At 45.7% G+C, this 16,678-nt stretch overlaps 1 protein-coding gene across 2 annotated transcripts in view; it reads right to left on the reverse strand.

Moving 5' to 3' along the window:
- The window catches only part of SF3B1 (splicing factor 3b subunit 1), an 82,236-nt gene that overhangs the window by 57,870 nt on the left and 7,688 nt on the right, over positions 1 to 16,678 (reverse strand). For both annotated transcript variants that reach the window (XM_073633153.1, XM_073633155.1), the window contains exon 2: positions 10,279 to 10,445. In XM_073633153.1, the coding sequence (XP_073489254.1) occupies positions 10,279 to 10,445 (167 nt within the window). The remainder of the gene's footprint in view (positions 1 to 10,278; positions 10,446 to 16,678) is intronic.

A 16,678-nucleotide genomic window follows, 5' to 3' on the forward strand; every position in this document is an offset into this window, starting at 1 on the left:
CCCCTCTGTATGACTGGGCTCAGGCGATACACAGATGAAACATATCCGCCTAAATAAGCTTAACCTGTTTATCTGTAGTCTTCTCTTCATTGATTCAAAGTGCAGAATTTATACATCTTGTCTGAGCATTCAGAAAGCAGGCTGCTGAAGTTACTCAGTGAGAGCCGATTGGAAGGAAGGGACACACCACACAGCAACAGAGCAGGGGCTGTAGATTACAGACTGTGTGCTGGAGCTCCCTCCCATCACCTTTTTATCTCGGTGTCAGGAAAGTTTGCCAGCAGTGAGACTCATGCAGATAGAGAATAAAGGCAGCAGAAATACAACCAAGTGCTCTGGACTGAGACAGGTACATACTATAGAGGGATATGCTTTGTTTATATTTCATGTCAAACGTTTACAACCACTTTAAAGTGGAAGAAAAGCCTAACACTGGCTATTATTAAACATTTCCCCTCCTTGGGATACCACTGCTCATTGAAGTCTCTCTTTCTGGAAGCCAACTACAAAGTATCCAGGGTTGTGGTTTGGCCGGCACTTTGATGAGGCTAATTCAGCAGTGACCAGACACATTTGGATCCATGTATGGGCAGGCTGGGTGTACACTAGTCGATCGACTTGTGTGGAATCAGCTTGTCAAGTTTTTCCCCTAAGGGGGCAAGTAGCAAGCTGTAAAATGATGTCAAGTTTTTGCCATTTATAGCCTCCATTATGAGAGGTGTGGTTATAGGGTATGTGATGGAGAATTGGGTTTGTAGGATATGACACAACTGGAGGTAGCAAAATGGCATAAAATTTGTCTTTCAGCACTTGAAAGGTCTTAAAAAGATAAGCTCACCTTTGGGAACATGTTACATGTGCTACCTTTAAGGGTAGCACATGTAACATTTTCCCACTACCACTTATTGTAAAAGGTTGAAGGGGTGGGGGGGTTGGTCAGCCTGTCAGTGATCAGACCACACACTGCATCAAATTGGTCTACATGGCCAGAAGGAAGCCTCTTCTAAAAGATGCACAAGAAAGTCCACAGTTTTGCCGAAGACAAGCAGACTAAGAACATGGATTACTGGAACCAAGTCCTGTGGTCTGAGACCAAGATAAACTTATTTGGTTCAGATGGTGTCAAGCATGTGTGGCGGCAACCAGGTGAGGAGTACAAAAGACAAGAGTGTCTTGCCTACAGTCAAGCATGGTGGTGGGAGTGTCATGGTCTGGGGCTGCATGAGTGCTGCCGGCACTGGGGAGCTACAATTCATTAAGGGGTCCATGAATGCCAACATGTACTTTGACATACTGATGCAGAGCATGATCCCCTTCGTTCAGGGACTGCGCCACAGGGCATTATTCCAACATAACGACTCCAAAACACACCAAGACGACCACTGCCTTGCTAAAGAAGCTGAGAGTAAAGGTGATGGACTGGCCAAGCATGTCTCCAGAACTAAACCCTATTGAGCATCTGTTAGGCATCCTTGAAGGTGGAAAAGCACAAGGTCTCCAACATCCACCAGCTCTGTGATGTCATCATGGAGGAGTGGAAGAGGACTCCAGGGTCAACCTGTAAAGCTCTTGTGAACTCCATGCCCAAGAGGGTTAAGGCAGTGCTGGAAAATAATGGTGGCCACACAAAATAGACACATTGGGCCCAATTGGGACATTTTCTCTTAGGGGTGTACTCACTTTTGTTGCCAGCGGTTTAGACATCAATGGCTGTGTGTTGAGTTATTTTGAGGGGACAGCAAATTTACACCGTTATACAAGCTGTACACTCACTACTTTACATTGTAGCAAAGTGTCATTTCTTCAGTGTCACATGAAAAGATATAAAAATATTTACAAAAATGTCAGGGGTGTACTCACTTTTGTGAGATACTGTATAAACATACCCAAGAGTTAGAAGAAAACATAGAAATCTATCATGGAATCTCATGGCTTTGACTGAGGTCTTCTTGATATATGCTGTAACTCTTTCCCTGCCAGAGCTGTTTTTGCACACGTTTAAAAAAATCATTTTAGGCCAGAAGGTTGCATAAACCCCCCAAAAATAGGATTTTTGACTTACCGTAAAATCCATTTCTCCGAGTTAATCAATAGTGCTCCAATATTCAGTACCATAGGGTTATACCACCCCCAGGAGTAGGACACTAGGCAGAAAAAGGACTTGGATAAGCCTATGGGCAGTCCTAGGTGGTATACACCACCCTCCTGCTATAGGCCTTCAGTTTAGTAACAAGCAGCGTCAGAAGCATTTAAACTCCTTAGAGGGGTGGGTGCTGTGTTGGTCAATGAACTCAGAGAAATGGATTTTACGGTAAGTCAAAAACCAAAAATCCCAATGCTAACACAAGAGCCAACCAGGCAACAGGAGCTCAACACAGAACAAACTGGAGCCCAACCTGAACAATACCCCTTCAAGATGAAATAGACCCTCTAAACATCAGCCTGCAAAACCTTGCGGCCAAAAGAGGTATCCGCGAATGCCAACACATCCACTTTGTTGAACGTTGTGAAAGTGTACACCGACGACCAAGCGGCCGCCTTGCAAAATTGCGCAACGGACGCCCGATGACAGAAGGCCCAAGAAGAATGTGCCGTAACAGGGAAAAAAAAAAAAAAAAAAAAAATGAGGAATCCGATCCATCAGACTAGGCCAGAGTCATCTGCCTGATCCATCCACAAATGGTAACAGGAGAAGCAGACAGCCCCTTTCTTGGCCCGTCCGTGATCACAGCGAGTCTGACCTCCAAAAAGACTCAGTGGCTGCCAAATACACTGGTATCCCCAAACCACATCCAGGGTAGAAAAAGCAAATTCCTTAGGATGTGTTGACCAGGGACACAAGCAAGGCAACACAATGTCACCTGGCCCTCGATGGTACTCGAGGTCCATTCCTGCTCAACACCCCGTGAAGGGAGGTCGGAATCGGAGCCACCGAGAAAGAACGAGGGTGAATGCCCGGTGACTCACACCAGGCTATATGCGCTTTCCACATTCGGAGCTAAAATCATTTAAGTTCATTTTTTTCCTCATTAATGTATACACAGCAATCCATATTGACAGAAAAACACAGAATTGTTGACATTTTTGCAGATTTATTAAAAAAAAAAAAAAAAAAAACTGAAATATCACATGGTCCTAAGTATTCAGACCCTTTGCTCAGTATTTAGTAGAAGCACCCTTTTGATCTAATACAGCCATGAGCCTTTTTGGGAAAGATGCAACAAGTTTTTCACACCTGGATTTGGGGATCCTCTGCCATTCCTCCTTGCAGATCCTCTCCAGTTCTGTCAGGTTGGATAGTAAACGTTGGTGGACAGCCATTTTTAGGTCTCTCCAGAGATGCTCAATTGGGTTTAAGTCAGAGCTCTGGCTGGGCCATTCAAGAACAGTCACGGGGTTGTTGTGAAGCCGCTCCTTCGTTATTTTAGCTGTGTGATTAGGGTCATTGTCTTGTTGGAAGGTAAACCTGCGGCCCAGTCTGGAGGTCCTGAGCACTCTGGAGAAGGTTTTCGTCCAGGATATCCCTGTACATGGCCGAATTCATCTTTCCCTCGATTGCAACCAGTCGTTCTGTCCCTGAAGCTGAAAAACATCCCACAGCATGATGCTGCCACCACCATGCCTCACTGTTGGGACTATATTGGACAGGTGATGAGCAGTGCCTGGTTTTCTCCACACAATTAAGGCCAAAAAGTTCTATCTTGGTCTCATCACACCAGAGAATCTTATTTCTCACCATCTTGGAGTCCTTCAGGTGTTTTTTTTTTTTTTTTTTTTTAGCAAACTCCATGCGGGCTTTCATGTGTCTTGGACTGAGGAGAGGCTTCCGTCGGGCCACTCTGCCATAAAGCCCCGACTGGTGGAGGGCTGCAGTGATGGTTGACTTTCTACAACTTTCTCCCATCTCCCGACTGCATCTCTGGAGCTCAGCCACAGTGATCTTTGGGTTCTTCTTTACCTCTCTCACCAACGCTCTTCTCCACCGATCGCTCAGTTTGGCCGGACGGCCAGCTCTAGGAAGGGTTCTGGTTGTCCCAAACGTCTTCCATTTAAGGATTATGGAGTCCACTGTGCTCTTAGGAACCTTAAGCGCAGCAGAAATTTTTGTTGTAACCTTGGCCAGATCTGTGCCTTGCCACAGTTCTGTCTCTGAGCCCTTCAGGCAGTTCCTTTGACCTCAGAACAAAACATGAAAAAAATTTAAAAAAAACTTGAAAAAAAAATTCCAAAATGTGACTTCCAGTGACTTCTGCGTGTAGCAATTATCGTGACTGTGTGCTCCCCCAATGTGTCCCCACTCACCGGAGTGGATAACCCCTGCAGGGGTAGTAGACAGTGAGTGGCTCTGATATGGTCTTCCTCTTTAGGTAGCCATAGTGATTGTCTGCACCGCCGTCACTTGTAAATCAAGATTCCCCAGCTCGAATTCTGACCAGGATGCCTCGGGGTACTCCTCCATACACCGTCCCATTCGTTACCGAAAAACACAAAGGGCTCCCATAGTGTAGTAAAAAGATTTATTTGTAAACAGCATACCTAAAACCCGTCCGGCACAAATTGCAAGTAAGCAGGAGTGTCTGGGCGCTATGGGTAAAAAGCTGTCCGTAGCGTGCGCACCAGCCTGCTTTCCAAAGCCGAGAGTTCCGGGTGTGACGTGAAAGCATGGCTCTGCCTTACGCGTTTCGTCATAGGACGTTATCAAAGGCGTAGCCATCGCTCCACATCTCTTATAGGCAGGCGGCCTCCGTAGTACCTCCTCCCTGATGGAGCGATACCATACACAGCCGGCCATACAATAGCATCTCCGTGGGGCAGAGCGGAGCCGCCAGTCTATGTGTATGACAGACATCAGTATTAAACACGGCAAGATAGAACATGGCAAGATAAAATTAATCCGCACGTAAATCACATGCTGCCTCATGATTCCACAACATATGGGTGCACCAGTAGACAGTAAATCTAAAAGGTACACAAAAAAAATTAAAAAATAGTAAAAAGGAAAGAATAAAAAAAAATTATTTAATGAAAGGTTAAAAACTAAAACCAAAGGGATAGGACGGGTGATTCCCTCAGGTAAAACTAAAATGGTAATGATATCTAAAGATGTGTACCCGTGGGGACCCCTCCGGATAAATGACAAACCAAAATTAATCGGACCCCTATATACCGGGCTCTGACCACAACATAGGCACAATGCCATCCTTAAGGGACCCCCCCCAGGGGGATGTCACCCACCCCATATAACAACTAGAGGGGCCGTGACCCATATGATGTGGTACCATAAGGGTGTCAGACCAAAAAAATGTAATAATCATAAAACAGAGAGAGTCCATATTGACTATACACCCAGTACATAGGAACTAGTTACTGATGACCCTCCTTCAGTAGAACCTATCCAAAGGAATTCAGTTCTCCCTATTGTTCACCATTAATCGTAATCATAATGCCTAATGCTGAGAGAAACATAGTATAGTACCTCCCCTCTATGGTACCTCCATACTCTCCCCTCCCATGCTATCCACTAATATAAGCGGATAGGGGTCCTTATATGTCCCTTCACTATAGGGGTAAAATGGGTGTACCCTAGATTAACTTAAGTGTAGTGGGTGACCATAACTCGTTAACTCAGTACCTTACAGCCTCTATGGATTTGCTATAAAGCAGTTCAAATCGATATCCAAGTTAAGTCCCTTGGGGGCAAGGGATCCCAGCTGGTATATCCAGCTGGTTTCATTCCTGGAAATTAAAGTTTCCCTATTACCCCCCCCCTCCAATGTTCTGGTACCATATCAATTCCATAGAAAATGAGGCCACTCGGGTCTCGGTGGTGAACCTCAAAGTGTTTGGAAAGGCTGTGATTAGGGAAACCCTTTCTTATGTTCTTAATATGTTCCCTTACACGAACAAAAAGGGGTCGGGTGGTTCTGCCCACATATTGGAGGTGGCACAGGCATTCGATAATATATGTGACGTGTGTACTTCGGCATGTAATCAACTGTTTGATATGATATTCTCTATGGTCTGTAAATTATTTAAATGTAGTCTTTTTTCTGGGTTGTTTTTTGCTGACTTTACAGGGTAAACATCTTTGACATCTAAAGAACCCTTTCAGATCGGGGAGGATTTTAATTGGTCTAGGTGGATCTATGGCATTGCGTACCAAATGGTTTCTTAAACTGGGTGCCCTTCTATACAAGAATTTAGGTTGTGTGGGCAAAATTTTTGATAGAATCCGGTCCTCTTTTAGTATCGGCCAGTATTTTTTCACTATTCGTTCAAAGTTCTTTAAACTGGCTGTTAAACCCGGTTACAAAGGCAATATCAGTTTGTTCATTCTTACTTGTCTTTTTGTTCTGGAGCAGTGTGTCTATCCATTCCCATAATTTCCCAATACATGTCTAAGCACCACTGCGGAAACAGAGCTCAGCAACCAGGGGAACTGCGGCCAAGAGGCATAGCAAATTGCAGCGCCTAGACCAACAGATCCACCAATGCAGCAAAGGCAGGGGGATTCTGCTCCCCCTCCAGGTATGTCAGCTGTATCTTTAGAAGCCAGAGATTCCTCTATTGGAATCATGGTTGCCTTGAGCAGCCTAGAGACAGGGGGGTCCACTACTTGTGGAACAGTCTCAGGGACTCCTTAAAAGGGGTACCTCACGGCAAGCGTTTTTGGAAGCACAAAGGGGCACCTTGGACAATCCCAGTCTTCATGGAGAAATTTGGCAAAATAAGAGGGAGAAGGGAACGCTTTCGCCACGCAAGATGTAATAAGATGTACAACCAGCGCCTTCTCATGCACCACTGCAGTTGGAGGAATCATCCTCACTTCCTGACAGGAGAGGGGGCGTGGCCACCAACCCCTGCAAAGGTTTGAGACGGGAGGGCGCTCTTTACTAGGCTTTATGCCTAAGCGCCACCACAAAAAAACTCAGAAGGGGCCATCAACTGAGCCCTCTGAGCCCCCACAGTGCTGCCTCGAAGCCTAGTAGGCCATGGCCTCGGCCTAAATGTTCGTCTGCCTGCTGCGAGTGCGCGGCCCGCACGCGCGGGGGGTTGTGCGCCCTCCTTTCCTTTTTTTTTTTTTGTCTCCTCTAGCCCCTGATACATTTTGTCATGTATTGACAGCTGGGCTTTCTCTTCTTGAATTTCCAAAGTGGTATAGACCACTTTTAGCAAGTCACCCACCACTTCTAGCGTTAGTTTATATCTGCATGTTCTCGTTTCCCCTTCCCCTCCATCTTCCTCAGTCAATTGTTGAGAGGGAAATACTCTCTCTCTTCCTCTCACTTTCAATTAGTCTTTAAGTGGTAGGGGGAAGACTGGACTGAGAGCTCTGTTCCTGGCTGGAACTCTGGCCCCGTTTCCTCATAAGGGAACGCACTGTCCCTAGGGTCTCTGCTAATTCCTTTCTCACTGAGGGAAAGAGCTCCTTACACTCCTGCATGGACACTTCCCTTACTAAACCAGCGATGCAAGATCTGCAAAGCGGTTTGGCCCACGAGTCCCTTAATGGGTTTTTGCATGAAGGGCATTTTCTTCCTGCAGTTCTCTGTTTTGGCGGTGGCTTTCTGTAAGACAGGAAAAAAAAAACCCCATACCTCTATTAGGGCAAGATACCACTGCAACAGAGAGACAAGAAACACAGTGCCCAAAGCATACCCCCCACCGTGCCCCAGAGTCTCTCTCCATGCTGAACTGCTAACGGAACGTGTCATCCTAGCAGACAGCTGCAGGCTCCAACCATCACACCAAACAACCAACCACCTAGTGAAGAAAGGAAAAAGGAAGTGCCTCTGCAAATCTCCTATCTGGGTCTGGCCGGGAACCTGGGAACCTGGGCACCTGGGCACCTGCATCCGTCAACGCTGCCGACGGCTGACTCCTCAATACAAACGCTGCAGCAGCCTGTGTGCTCTTTAAATGAAGCTCCTGGCGTCCATCGCTCAGGAGCAGAAGGAAGTCCTGGCCAGATGACCCACCCCTTCCTCCTGCTTTCCAGCAGCCGGAACCACATGCTGCTATGCCCCGCTGGAAGTCTCCGCCCCCGCCATCCAGGACTCCGCGCCGACATGCGGAGACCTTGCATGGACACTCCATCTGAGCACACCCACGGCACCCCCCTTACTCCTGTGAACCGGCAAAGGAACGGGCACCAGAGCAACCCCCCTCTCATGCAGGAGGGAGCTGGGCTGATGACAGAAAAAGAAAAGGGTACTGCCAAAATCCCCTCCTTGGAGTGAGTGCAGCCCCTCTGGTTCCCCAGCAGCGCTTCCACCATGGTGGAGGAAACACTAAAACTGATGGCATGGTGGAAGCAGCCGATTTTAAAGGGCCGTTGTCATGCAGTGTTTGCTGTTAAGGAGGTAGATCTACGCTCTCTCCAAGGTGCTGTCCTGAAAAGGCAAAGGGAGAAAAATGCTTTTGGGAGGGAAAAAAAAAAAAATAAATAATACGTATCTAAAGATATAGTTTTCCATTTAAAATACAGTAAACATTTAGTTTATTCAGCATGAAATGGAGCTTAGTTATGTAGCATGAGGCTGTACATTCTGCAATATATGCATTTTTGGTAAACTCATTCAATGAATCCAAGCTGAGAACATGCACTGCATTGATGCATTCACACAATTTCATAGTAACTATGAGATAAAACATTGTTTTACAAATATATGTACACTACAAACTGTACGATTGTTTGAAGAGAAATGCACCTGTACCATGCTCTAAGTGTGAGGAGGAAGGGCAAGCAGTAAAAATGAAAAAGTGAAACCCAAGCAGCTTATAAACCTTGTGATATTTCTGCACATAGCTTGAAGTGCTTTATACATCCTTTAAAAGAGCAATATGGCAGCAGGCCACAAAAAGAGGAGACAGAGTTTGGGAATATTTTAATGAAGTTCCTCTACCTATGGGTAAAGCAGGTATACATGCAAAATGCAACAAAGATGCAAGGCCTGGTGGCCCAGATGAAAGGACCATGTTTGAAGTTTTTTTCATGTGGCCCCAGCTGTTATATTCAGTTTAGGGTCTTTTGTTTGTTTGTTTTTTCCAAAGAGATTTTGTTTATGCACTTCAGCTACTAAACATTGATGTTTAAGCAAATACAAGAATATGTAATAGAATGTTATTGTTTTAATTAAATAAAAGAATTTGAGTAGTTCAACTATGTGCGATTAACCTATTAACCTAAAATCGGTTCTGATGTCACTGTTTTACTAACCTGACCGCTTATTATCCTTCATTTTGTTTGCAAATATTAAAAATTCTATCAGCAAGAAAAAGAGTCCTTACATTTAAAGAGCACCTGTCATTTCAGACGCTTAATGGCAGCGCCTGTTAGTGGGTATCCACTCACCTGCTGCCGCCACGTCTCTCACCTTGTTGTGTTACTGCCACATCACCAGCCGTCCCACCAAAGTGAATGGGACTGTCGGTGAGTCAACAGAGGGTAGAGCAGGAGCCGCTGTGGGACAGAGATGGCAGTTGCTCTTTAAAAATTATGATTTAAATCAAGCCTTTTTACTAGCGATTCAAATCAGGATTTAAATTGAGTTGATTTAATTCAAATCCACCCTGCACATGGGGAGGGAAAAAAAAAAATTAAAATTGAGGAATCCACCTACTTCCTGCAGGAGACTGTGCAGGCAAGACATTGGGTAGAACCAGAACTGTATAAATCAATGTTCTGGGTAGATGCACATTTGATAATTTAGATGAGGGTTTTAACAGTTTGTCTTATTTTGGTTCACGTTAAGAAAGAGCCAATCATCTCTCAGGTTGCTATCCTGACTGCTAAAAAAAAAATAAAATAAAGTTACTATAACATTTTCTCATGAATGCAAATGAAATTGTCAGTCACTCTTTGCATTGGGAGTGATGCCTATGTGTCTAAAGAAGTACACTGAGAATTTTTTTTTTTTTTTTAACAAACGATAAATGTGGTTTGAGGCTGGATTCACACCATCACAGGTTCCCCGCATCCAATTCGCAATAGAACGAGATTTTGACCGGATCTCTATGGAGCCGGTTCACATATCTCCACAGCAGGTCCGGTCCGTTTTGCACAAAAATGATGTGCGTCTTTTGGTCTGTTTCCGGTCCAAATTCAGCCCAAAAGTCTGGCTGAAATCAGACCTGAAACGGTGGACCAGGACGCACTGCTGTGACCCCTGAGGTGAGACGGATGCGGTGATGGTGTGAACCCAGCAGTAAGCTCCCTCAAAGCTCAGATTACAGGATGTCAATTTTACAAAGGAAAAAAAAAAAAACACCACTTACATCTTCTTGCTCATTTGTTGCTATAGATGTCAGATATCCTGAAAATCTACTGTCACTTCCACCATATATATCCCGGTCAAAGTAACCTGTTGAATCAAGTCCAACTCCTTGGGTTTCATCGAGTGCTGCCTTCTTTCCTTGAATTTCAATGATCTGTGCTTCAATATCTGAAGATAAGAATGTAATAGCATATAAAAGCATTAAATAAAGTTAACATTTAACAATTCAAATTACAGTGCATGCAACAGCAATCACAGGCAATCACTGGCTTGTGTAAACCACGAATACAAATAGTTGCGGCCGCCAACAACCTGTCATTGTAGTGTACGGGCTCGGCAGCCACAGCTAACCACTCACAGATCTCAAACACAGTGGCAGGAATTATTATTATTATACAGGATTTATATAGCGCCGACAGTTTACGCAGCGCTTTACAACATTAGGGCAGACAATACAAGTACAATACAATTCAATACAGGAGGAATCAGAGGGCCCTGCTAGTTAGAGCTTACAATCTAGGAGGGAGGGTCAAGTTATACAAAAGGGTAATAGCTGTGGGGGATGAGCTAATGGAGAAAATAGTGCAGTTATTAGATGGAGGCAGGATAGGCTTCTCTGAAGAGGAAAGTTTTCAGGGATCGCCTAAAAGTGGATAAATTTGGAGACAGTCTGACAGATTGGGGTAGGGAATTCCAGAGGATGGGCGAGGCTCGGGAGAAGTCCCGGAGGCGGATATGGGAGGAGGTGATGAGGGAGCTAGAGAGCAGGAGGTCTTGGGAGGAACGGAGATGGCGATTAGGTTGGTATTTTGAGACTAGGTTAGTGATGTAGCTGGGGGCAGAGTTGTGGATGGCTTTTTAACTTATTGTTAGTATTTTTAATTTAATTCGTTGGGCGAGTGGCAGCCAATGGAGGGATTGGCAGAGAGGGGTAGCAGACACTGAGCGGTTTGTAAGGTGGATAAGTCTGGCAGCAGCATTCATGATGGACTGCAGGGGGGATAGTCTGTTTAAAGGTAAGCCAATGAGGAGTGAGTTGCAGTAGTCAAGGCGAGAGATAACCAGGGAGTGAATCAGGAGCTTTGTGGTTTCATTGGTTAGAAAGGGACGAAGTTTAGAGATGTTGCGTAGGTTGAGGCGGCAAGCTTTGGAAAGTGATTGGATGTGGGGCTGAAAGGAGAGTTCAGAATCCAGGATAACACCTAGCACCCTGACATGTGGGGACGGGTGGATGGTTGTGCCATTGCTCTTGACAGAGAAGTCAAGGGAAGAGGCACGTGGGGGAGGAAATATTATAAGCTCAGTTTTGGACAAGTTGAGTTTGAGGAAGTGGTGTGACATCCATACAGATATGTCGGTTAGTAAGTTAGTGATGCGTGAAGAGACTGATGGAGTGAGTTGAGGGGTGGAGAGATAGATTTGCGTGTCATCAGCATAGAAATGATATTGACAGCCGTGAGAGGCTATCAGCTGACCCAGGGAAGAGGTGTAGATTGAAAATAAAAGAGGTCCAAGAACAGAACCTTGGGGGACCCCGACAGAGAAGGGAAGAGGAGTGGAGGAAGTAGAATTGTAAGTGACACTGAAGGTGCGTTGGGATAGGTAGGATGAGAGCCACTGAAGAGCACAGTCACGGAGACCGAGGGAGTAAAGTTTTTTGAGGAGGAGGGGGTGGTCAACCGTGTCAAAGGCAGCTGAAAGATCCAGAAGTAGGAGTACAGAATAGTGTCCATTGGTTTTTGCAGTTAGTAGGTCATTTGTGAGTTTTAAAAGAGCAGTTTCTGTGGAGTGTTGAGGGCGGAATCCAGATTGAAGGGGATCAAGAAGGTTGTTTTTAATGAGGTGGTCACTTAGTTGGTTGTAAACCAGGCGTTCAAGGAGTTTAGAGGAAAAGGGGAGCAAGGAGATAGGGCGTAGGTTGTTAAGATTGGTAGGGTCAAAGAACGGCTTTTTGAGTATGGGGGTGACCAGTGCATGTTGTAGAGCGTCGGGGAAGATGCCAGAGGTGAGGGAGAGATTGAAGATGTGGGTTAGAGAGTGTAGGATGGGGTCAGAGGGTGACCGTAGCATTTGAGAGGGAATAGGGTCCAGGGGACCCTATTCCCTCTCAAATAGATTCCTGCCGTTGCAATACACAGCAGGGCAAAACACCTATGGGGGGGAACTGAAGGATGGAAGAAGAATTAGGGTGTTAAAATAGTTATCAGAGTCCTGCAGGTGAGAAATATCAGGAAGTAGAGGATCCCCTGTGCCGTGTACATGGCAGGGTTAGGGGTGCGATGGTCTCCTCCTCGAGTCCAGGGTTGGGGATGTGAAAGGGCTTTCTGTATAAACATTTTATTAAAGTGGCGTTCCACCCAAAAGTGAAACTTCCACTGAGTCCTGGCCCCCCTTACATGCCACAACTGGCATGTCTTTTTTTTTGGGGGGGAGGGGGGGGGGTAAAAATAGTTGACAGGTAAAAATAATCTCACTTAAAAAGTGCACTAAAGGGTACAGGCATTCACACACACTGCTGCTGGGAGGTCAGGAGGGATTACAATCCACAGCTTATAAACAGCCCTGTGAAGTTCACTGTACTGTCTCTGCTGACAGTTCCCCTGGGCTTCCCCATTTGCACCTTCCAGCACACTAGGAGTTAACACAGTGGAATGTGGCACAGAGCGTGTACAAGCTCATATGTACTTTTACTGCTGTTAAAATAACTGTTTTAATAAATCCTGTGTTACAATCCATTAAGTGCCCCACTGTATGTACTTTTTAAAAAATATGGAGCATTTCTCAGTGTGTGTACATGCCGCTTATGTGACTGCCCGGCCCGCCTCTCAGACGTCAGCGGGGAATTCTCAGCCCGCCCACCTCTCATCTGATAGCTACAGTCAGCAGGCAGGGCTGAAAATTCTCCGCTGACATCAGGAGAGAGGCGGGCCAGGCAGTCACATGAGCGGCATGTACACACACTGAGATATGCTTTATGTAGCTCCATTTTTTTTAAAAGCACATACAGTGGGGCACTTAATGGATTGTAACACAGGATTTATTAAAACAGTTATTTTAACAGCAGTAAGTAGAGTACATATGAGTTTGTACTCTACATACACCAGGAGAAAGGTGCGAGAGGAGAGAGGCAGGCCGGGCAGTCACATGAGTGGTGTGTACACACACTGAGAAATGTGGTATGTAGCTCCATATATTTTTAAAAACATACAGTGGGGCACTTAATGCATTGTAACATGGGAACAAAACAGTTATTTTAAACAACTATACGCTCGAAGGGAGTGGTGGGGCAAGTCGGGATGACGTCACCCGCCAATCCATTTTACCAGGTGTATGCATCAATGCCGCATCGGGGACACTCGAATCGCTATGCATCGATGCTGTGATTTGAGCACTTCTAGTACACACCTGCCATTTTTTAAAGTGCCTCTGATTAACCCCAAATAAAGTTCAGCTGTTCTAGTAGATCTTTCCTGAATTTTCTTAGTCGGAAGAGAGGAAGCTCCGCACTTGGAGGGGCAAAACTTGCGTTCCAAACTGGCCCACAGGAAGTACCCGGCGGGATCACTTGCGGGGCGTGCGACATCAGCGGGCGCTGGAAAACGCTAGTACCAGTCTCTAAATGGCGCGAACAGGGATACTGCTGGTTTTTAAAACAGTGAAACCCAGCAGAGGCAGCAGACCACTACAGGGGCGGGATGGATACCTGCACAGGCAGCGGAAGCAGGCCCTAACACCAGCACCTCACAGGTAAACCTGAAGTGTATTTTACTTGCACATCCTGCGAGTGTTCTCCCCCTTTTAACCAATAGGGACTAGGTGAAGGGGGGCACATTTTCCTTTTCTCCTGCATGGGGTTTTATGGAGTGTATGTGGCGTAAAATTTATTGGGGTAATTTGTTCTCTTGCAGGCCAAGACTCGGGACAAGGCCTGAGCGCAGCCACCAAAAAAGGAAATGTGCGCTTTGCGGAAACAAACTGAGCTACTCATTGAGCAAAGCAGTTTGCCACACCTGTATAGACAGCCTAGTTAAGGATGACCCGGTTGTCTGTCAGAAAATGCTGACTTCTGTTAAAGATGAGCTTACGTCTAGTTCATTTAAAAAAATTTGACAAGATTCAAGTCCCCCCCCAGAGGGTCCATCTCCAGTTAGGACTTCAGCCGGTCCTAGCGCTCCACAGCGGAGTGCGGAGAGTGAAGACTCTGAGGCTGAAGCCAGATCTGCCCATTCTTCTTTGGAAGAATCAGGGTCAGATACAGGGCCCAGGCATAGAGAATCCGCAAGGGTCTCGAGGTAGAAGTCATCACTGGAAGATGTAGATGACCTAAAGGCTATCTATGCGACACTTGATATAGAAAAGGAGAAGGTACAATTGTCTAAACATGATTTTATGTACAAGAATTTGCATAGGGAAAAAAAAGCTAGAGTTTTTTTCGTGCATCGTTCCCTTCTTGATACTATCAAGCTGCAGTGGGAAAATCCAGAGCGAAAACCTCTTTTCCGGTAACCTAAAAAGAAGGTTTCCATTTGAAGAGGACACAGCGCAGAACAAAAATCCTAAGTTAGACGCATCTCTTTCAAAAGTTTCAAAAAATCTCGGACCTAGAGTTTAAGCGTGCCCATGTCATCAGAGATCCGATGGATAAAAGAGGAGATATACTTCTTCACAGAGCCTGGGACTCAGCCATTGGGAATCCTAAACAGCTCTGGCCGCCACTAGTGTAGCCAGAAATTTAGAAGTATGGTTGACACAAATACAAACACATTTGTTGGTAGGTATCTCTAGAGAGCAGATTGTGAAATCTTTCCCTCTCCTCTTTCGTGCAGTGGGGTTCTTGGCCGATTATTCTGCAGAGGACCTCAGCCTTAGTGAATTCAACTTAATATGGCTTAAAACCTGGTCAGGCGACGCTGCCTCAAAGTTGCGTCTATGTGGTCTTCCCTTAACAGGCAAGCATCTTCTTGGCCCAGGAACACACGGCAGATAGAAAAAAGGCCTTTCCAGAGAATTGGAAAAAAAAAAAACGGACAGCCAGGAAAAAAAAAAAAAAAAAAAAAAAAAATTTAGTGACCAAAGTAGGCAGCAAGGTCCTAGAGAAAGGGACAATAGGCCCAAAAAACACATTGGACAGGGCACAAGGGCAGAGGTAGCAGTCTTGTTTAACCCTCCTCAACAACCTGCCAAGCCACAGTTACTCATGTCTCCCAGTAGGAGGAAGATTGAGGGCCTTTCTCCCACAGTGGGCAGCAGTTACCTCAAGTCCATTCATCCTGGACCTAGTGACCAATGGGTACAGGCTGGAATTTTGCTAGCCACCAGATCGATTATTGGTCACATTCCATCCCCAAGATCAGGTAAAAGCAAGGGCCCTGGGTCTCCAAATTGGAGACTTGTTAGATCAAAAAGGCCCTGATCCCGGTTCCCCGGACGGATCAGGGCAAGGGATTTTATACCCATATATTTGTCAGAAAGCCATCAGGAAAATATCGGCTTATCCTGATCCTCTGGACTCTAAATCGTTCAATCGGGTACAAGCACTTTCGTATGGAGACGGTGTTCTCAATCAAAAGCCTGCTTTACGGCCACTCTGGATTTGAGGGATGCTTATCTGCACATCCCTATTCATCCAGGCCTCCAAACATTCTTGAGACTAGCGGTCAAGATGGGAACAGAGATTCGGGACTTTCAATTTCAAGCCCTCCCCTTCGGTCTGTCCTCAGCCCCCACGCATTTTTACAAAAGGTGTTGGGGGAGGCACTGGCTTCGCTAAGGTTACAGGCGATAACTATTACCCCTTACCTGCACAACCTCCTAGTGGTGGCGGGGTCATACCAAAAGTATATACAGGACTTTCTTCGGTCTCTAGGTTGGTTAATAAACAAAGAGAAGTCTTTCTTAATTCCAGCCCAGAAAGTGTTATATATGGGGTACAAATTTTACTCAGTAGACCAAAAAGTTTTTCTCCTGCAGAAGGTCTCAAGAATGATGCAAACAATGTCAGCCTTACAGACCAATCGGTCTCTCTGAGAGGGGTTTCAAGAACAGTGGGTCTAATGACCTCTTGCTTTCCCGCAGTGCCATGGACAAGATTTCATCAACGCCCATTACAGCTGTTTCTACTAAGGGACAGGGACGCAAGTTCCCTGGAATCAAGGGACTTGTTACACCCCCCCAGGGTAAAAAGAAGCTTGTGGAGGATGCACCAAACAAGAGGTCTACCATGGTCCATTCCTATATCCCAGAGGATCACAACAGATGCAAGTTCCTGGAGATAGGGAGCCCACCTCAGCAACACAATGGCACAGGAAGAATGGTCCTCAAGGGAAGCATGAGCTTCATCGAATCAGAGAGAGCTTCTAGCGGTTCCGAGAGCCTTGCAGGCATTTCAGACGGAAATCTCC

The sequence above is a fragment of the Aquarana catesbeiana genome, linkage group LG06, assembly GCF_042186555.1.
Source record: "Aquarana catesbeiana isolate 2022-GZ linkage group LG06, ASM4218655v1, whole genome shotgun sequence".
NCBI lineage: Eukaryota > Metazoa > Chordata > Amphibia > Anura > Ranidae > Aquarana > Aquarana catesbeiana.